Below are 6,000 nucleotides of genomic sequence, written 5' to 3'. Positions count from 1 at the left end.
AGATCTGAGCGGCTGCCCATGACTCTGGCCCGGATGCTCGAGGACATGCTGGCTAGTCAGGGTTGCCGAACATTTTGTAAGTGAGCCAGTCTGCGTCAGGAGACTGCTACAGGACCAAAGCTTCCAGATGCGGAAGAGCAGTTTATTTCAATTAAATCTTTCCTGTCTTATTTCTTTCCACTTTTTTCTAGCATCAGGGGGTTACGAGGGGGAATATGGATGATACCAAAGTTGGACTCAATCACAGGCTGGGTTGAGGGTGAGAGGAGGGCTTGGAAAGGAAGGCCCCGAGCTGAGGGAGGAAAAGCTGCCAACTCGTTCCTTGTAGCACAATTCAAGTTTATTCCATTTGTTCTTGCAACACAAAACTGAAACACAGTATTATTTAGCATTCGGATGTACATGAACTAGGATCATATGAGAAACCCAACTGTGTCAAAAGTATTACATGATGGGAAAAATGAACTCAAATATATCAAAATGCACAAAGCACTAGTCTTCCTTCAGTACTGCTTAGAAAGATATGATTGTTTCTCCATTTACGAAATAGAATCAGGACAATTTAAATTCTTAAAATTTTGCATGCAAAACACTGCAATTGCTTAGGTAGGAGGGCACTCTCACCAGCTTCTTCTATACACAACCGAGTACACAATATTGCAAGGAAGTAAAGAGCAGCTCAGTTGAAGTTTTAGGAAAAAAAAAAAGTCGGTACATCTAGATTTAAGATCCATTATTTGGGGGGAAAGAAATCAACGAGTAAAGGGCCTTACTTGCAGCCTGCACACACTGTACCCGCCTACCTCTCCTTTGTGCCCCGCTGGGTGTAGAAGGTGAGCTACGCATAGAAGGGTGACTTGGGTATTGTCGGGTGCTGTGTTTGAACTCTAAGTCTACTTAGATACCAGTCTGAAGCTGCAAGGCAGGGAGGGGAGTTTGTTAGGATACTAATGTAAACAGGTAAACCACCTGTTTTTACTTGATATAGTGCATACAAAATGACTGACTTAATACAAAAACTACAGAACATGCAAGATTTCTTCTGAGATGTTAAATATTCAGCGGAGAACAAAACTTACTTAACCTTTCACTAATGCACGTAGTACCAAAAGCAGACCTGTTTTTAGCTTCCTTTACTCAAAAAATGAACATTAAGTGTTGCGAATTTCTCTGCCAAGTGGTTCAGAAATACATTATAAATAACCTAGTTAAAAAAAAAAGTGTAAACCACGTCGGCCAGTCTATTCTATGTTTCCGTTATTTTCTCAAGCAGTCGCCCCGGGGTTACGGGGCTTACGAAATGGCTGAGAAAGAAGAGGGAAGGCGAAGGAGCCCCTACTGCGACACGAACAGCAGGATGAACTGTACAAAGAACCACGTGCTTTCTACGCTGGGTGACTGAGCAAAGCAGACCAGGTTTAGGAATGACGGGCACCGCGCACTCTCTGCAACAGCCACCCGCAGCACAGCGGCTAGAAAGGAAAGGTAACAACCAGAGCGGGTAAAACCCAAGCCTTGTCAACAGCATTATGCCAAGAGGTGAAAACGAAGGTACTGAAACACCTTGTTGCTCCCAAAGTACAGACCGATAAAATGCCCTCCATCTTCATGAGGATCGCTCTTCCATTCAGTCGTGTGATGAAGTCCGTTTGCAGACTTCTAATCCAACTCTAATAAGCTGTATTAAGACAGCAGAATTAGCCAAATATATCGAAGTATTTAAGCCGCTATTTTAGGATTCTTTTCTTGGATGCAGGAAAATTACAGGGTTAGGCTAGCTGTAAGCAAAAAGCCACAAGATTTAAAAAAAAAAAAGTTTCATGGGGAAAAATACACATGCACACACGCGCGCACACACGCACACACCCACCCTAACAACCGATCAGCAACCAATCACTCAAATTTGTTATTAGCTGGCTACTCTTGATACTAGTTTAACCCTGCTTTAGAATGCTACATTGCCTTACAAAATCATAATTCTTTGTTATCCATAATCTGAATACAAGCCCCTAACCCAACCCCCCCCTTTAAAAATTTGAGGTACATTCAATTATTGCATGATTTGGCTAAGGAAAAACCCTAACATTTTTAGCAAGCTTTTATGGATGGCAAGTCAAAGGAGTCAATATTTCAAATGCGAGATAGCAAATTTAAGGGTGTATGTTTTAATTCGTTGTACTGCTCACGAAATGAACATCTGAACACGTGTCTGAGTATTTCCTGCAGGTCGGAACACCCACTGTAGGGCCCTGTATTTTTAGGAACACAGAATACGTTTTGAAGGGGTCACATTAAATGCGATGCATGGTTTAGTAAAGAAACAAAGGATCTGTTATGCAGGTGGGCTGGCATATGTTCAGCAGAAGCCGACTGACAAGGTGGGGAAACCTGGTAATGAGCATACTTTTGAAGGGACAGGGCTCAGTTTGTCCAGATCGTAAATCTCACCCCAATGACCGCTCTGATGCAGTAATCCGCATCCAAGGTGGGTCTGAGAGAGGATTTCCAAAGAATGTTCCTTGATTCTCCAAACATAACCGAGGCCAATCCATTCAAAGAGAAATAAAGAAAATCCAGAGGTACTAAGACAACCGTTCTCTATAGGATACTAACAAGCTATGGCTATGATTCTAAGTTTAAATCCCCTTTTACTACCAGCAGGTGGATGAAAGTGTTTCAATGTTATATAAACGTCTGAATCTAGAGGAGAAAAAAATATGCACACTGGAATGATTCTCCTTTAGGCTTCCAAAATTTAAGATTTTATAAATAAAACTAGTCAGTTTTATCTAAAGATACATGAAATCCATGTGAAAGGGGAGAGGAAATCCAAAGTTGAGTCATCCGGGAATTTAGGAGTGTGCCCCCTCACCTTAACTGAGCTCCCATGTAAAGCTGAAAGTCGCTGAGGGAAGATTTGGTCGCCGACCACGGGCAGCGCTCTTAACTACGCCAGGAGGCCCCCAGTAGAGTGCGTCTTAAGGCAGAAGGCTAGAGCTGATTGCTTATCTCAGCACCCGGAGTTCGGTCCCAGCAGCCGCCGCTGCTCGCGCAGTTTCGGCTACCCCGCACGGAGAGCTGGCCTTGGTAGGATCAGACCCTCGACACCATCTCATGAATAAACTAACTAGGGAGCTGAAAGGGTCAAATGGTACTGGTAGGTTTTGTCTTTGCTCTCCCTTGGGCATAAGCTGTATGTTTTGTTGGAAATGGAAAAGAGGCGGACTTGATCAGGAATCCGAGTAAAAGCCTGATCACGGTTTTTTTCCTCTCTTCCCAAACACTGTTTTTTTCTGGTAGTCTGATTTGTTATGAATTTCTCTCTCCCCTCACCCCTCTTAAAGTATTTAGCTGAAGAAGCTGGCAGATAGAGAGTGACAGACAGACAGGCAGCAGTGTGAGGCCACAGGAGAGCCCTTCTTCCAGAGCTGTCAGCCCATCCGTCCGTCACTGAAGAAGGGCTTTGATCGCCTGGTTGTCCGTGGCTTCAAAGGCAGTTAGTCCGTCTGGACCTTTCACGGTCTTATCAGCACCCTGAAAAGAGAGGAAATGGCCATTAATACTGAATGAGTCTGCCGGAACGCGGAGACTCCATCATCTGCATAGGCTAATGTGTAGATCAAGAATCAAGAATCTCTATACTAATGGGGTCCCTTCTACTGAAAAGAAACCCCAAACATCTGGCAAGTTTGTAGACTAAGTGGTGAAAATACCAGATTATTTTTCAGGCACCAGAAACTGTAAGCTACAAACATAACTTGCCAATAATACAGGCAACGACTGCCTTTCATTTCTACTATCATGCATTCACTAAGCTTTAGAAAAGAGTTTCCCTAGGTGCAATATGGGGAAAATCACTTTGGCTAAAGGAAGGATTACTGTGACAAAATTACTTCTTTGCAACACCTTGTGGAGAGTGCATAAATACTACATGTCTATTTCTACAATTCAGAGCTTACAAACCATTTACTTGAGACACGTTCCTAAAGAACGCTGTGTAACTCTCCCATTAACCTATGGAACTTCTCATCATGCTCACATGCCATGTGCCATGTCGTTATACACGCCGGGTTCTAGACAGAGAATGCCTTACCCCTGTGCTCCGGGAGAGTCATTCATTCAACAAGTATTTAGTGAACGTGTAGACACTGTGTAAGGAGCTGGAAAATCCAAGAAAAACAAGATAGTCTGCAAGTCTGGCTAGCGTGGGAGACAAAGGAACCAATACGACAGAGGTGGACGAGAATCCTAGTGTTACGCACATGCATGAGAGCTCTGTTAGCCAAACCGGGGTGTGAGAGGAGGGTGTCAGGGAGAAAGGCTTCTAACGAGGCAGTGCTTGAGCTGGGTCTTGATGAATAAGACCAAACTGATCAGGTAAACCAAGAAGAGGACACCTTAGGAAGTGTTCCATTATTACAAAGTCCTCTTCAATAGGATTATAAAAACCTTTATTTCCTCATTTTCTTACTGAATATAACTGCTTCATGGAACACATGGAAATCCTAGTCAAGTGGAAATCTGAGAGAACTTCAGTGGGTAAGTCCTCTATGGGCTGTGGGACAGTAACTGGGATCACTGTATTCAAAACCATTTATTCGATCCCTGCTTTTTACAACGACTAGCATTAGAAACTATAATTCTGCACTAACAAAAAAGTTAAAGATTTCAGCGAAGATCGCTTGCTTTTTAGCTGCCAGAATGCATTTCCCTTCTTTTGATAACAGCATCCTAATTTCATTTTGAGGGTTCTTTGGACCCTACTGTGTGGAGTCCTAGGACTATGTAACTGAAAGAGCCATGTATTTTCCTCAGTAACGTGTCAAAGATTTATTTGACCTAGTCAGGACTCTCACTTCTGGATTTTGAATCTTACTAAGGAAAAAAATCCAGTTCATTTATTCCTGTGGCATGACCCAGAGGAGATGGCCGAGGAGTTTCTGCTACCTAGAGACCCGGAGCTGCCGGAGCTCCTCCCTCTTCTGAGCCTAGTCCTCCAGCGATCCTGTTGGTTCTACGACTAGTCCAATATCTTCAAAAATTGCTTTTTCTACCTGGTAGAGTCATTGCTGCCTTTTGTAGCAACAATAACAAAAATCTAGCTCATTTACATAAGTCACTTTTTCTCCCTAATTTTAATAGACACACCACAGAACTCAAAATACAAAAGAACTCCACAAAACTCTTAATTCTATAGGTCACATACTTTTTTAGTGTTTATCTACTCTTTTGTTCTAAATGTGCATATATAGGTATTTCTTTTAAAAATAAATTAATAACCCTAGGAGAACTAGAGTGACTTTATCTCAGACAACAGAAAAGATAAACCAGTATTACTACCAAGAGGGGCATTTCATAAGACAAAAGGTTCAATATTCAAATTTCAAAAATGAAACTGAGAAAACAGTTCCATTTGTAATAGCATTAAAAACAATAAAATATGTAGAAATAAATCTAACAAAGTCAAACCAATTCTGAAAATGATGAACCAATTTTATTAATGTGGATAAGAATATTAAAGTGATTTTTAGTGCTTAATGTAATTACTAGCAAACTTATGTAAGTTAGTATATTTGACTGCACCCCTTCCTTGAGGAAAGCATTTTTAATCATTTGTTTTTAATTCTAGTGATTATTTTCATAGCTCTAAATAATACTCCTGTTTATTTGCATTATTAACTTTGGATATTATCTTCTTACTTCCTGCCACATGGATGAGGCTTTAGCTCACCACCACCTTCTTCCCCAGACTGTCCTATTTCTTATATTTAAAATATCCGTTTGTTTCTTTAGAGGTTTAAATAACTAGCATTTAAATTTATATTTCTTGTTCCATCAGTTCTGACAGTATCTCATCCCTCTACTTTATATTTTCTCTACTTTCCCATCATTCCCTGTACTTCTTCACTTAAGCTTTTCTATTTTGTCAAGATCAACTTTTATATTGTTCTGTAAGAACACTTTTGATTCTTTTTTACCTCTTATAGTCACCATGGTGTG

General features: G+C 41.1%; 1 protein-coding gene across 1 annotated transcript in view; it reads right to left on the bottom strand.

The window, feature by feature from the left end:
- Positions 1 to 322: 322 nt before the first annotated feature.
- LOC111151923 (myotrophin) overlaps positions 323 to 6,000 on the bottom strand; it is a 58,209-nt gene continuing 52,531 nt past the window's right edge. Inside the window, exon 4 of the mRNA XM_022510129.1 lies at positions 323 to 3,534. Coding sequence (XP_022365837.1) covers positions 3,448 to 3,534 — 87 coding nt within the window. The 3' untranslated portion in view covers positions 323 to 3,447. The remainder of the gene's footprint in view (positions 3,535 to 6,000) is intronic.

This window comes from Enhydra lutris, unplaced genomic scaffold (genome assembly GCF_002288905.1).
Source record: "Enhydra lutris kenyoni isolate GAN:26980312 unplaced genomic scaffold, ASM228890v2 scaffoldscaffold27, whole genome shotgun sequence".
Classification (NCBI taxonomy): domain Eukaryota; kingdom Metazoa; phylum Chordata; class Mammalia; order Carnivora; family Mustelidae; genus Enhydra; species Enhydra lutris.
Note: the sequence above shows the minus strand (reverse complement) of the source record. Positions and strands in the feature narration are given on the sequence as shown.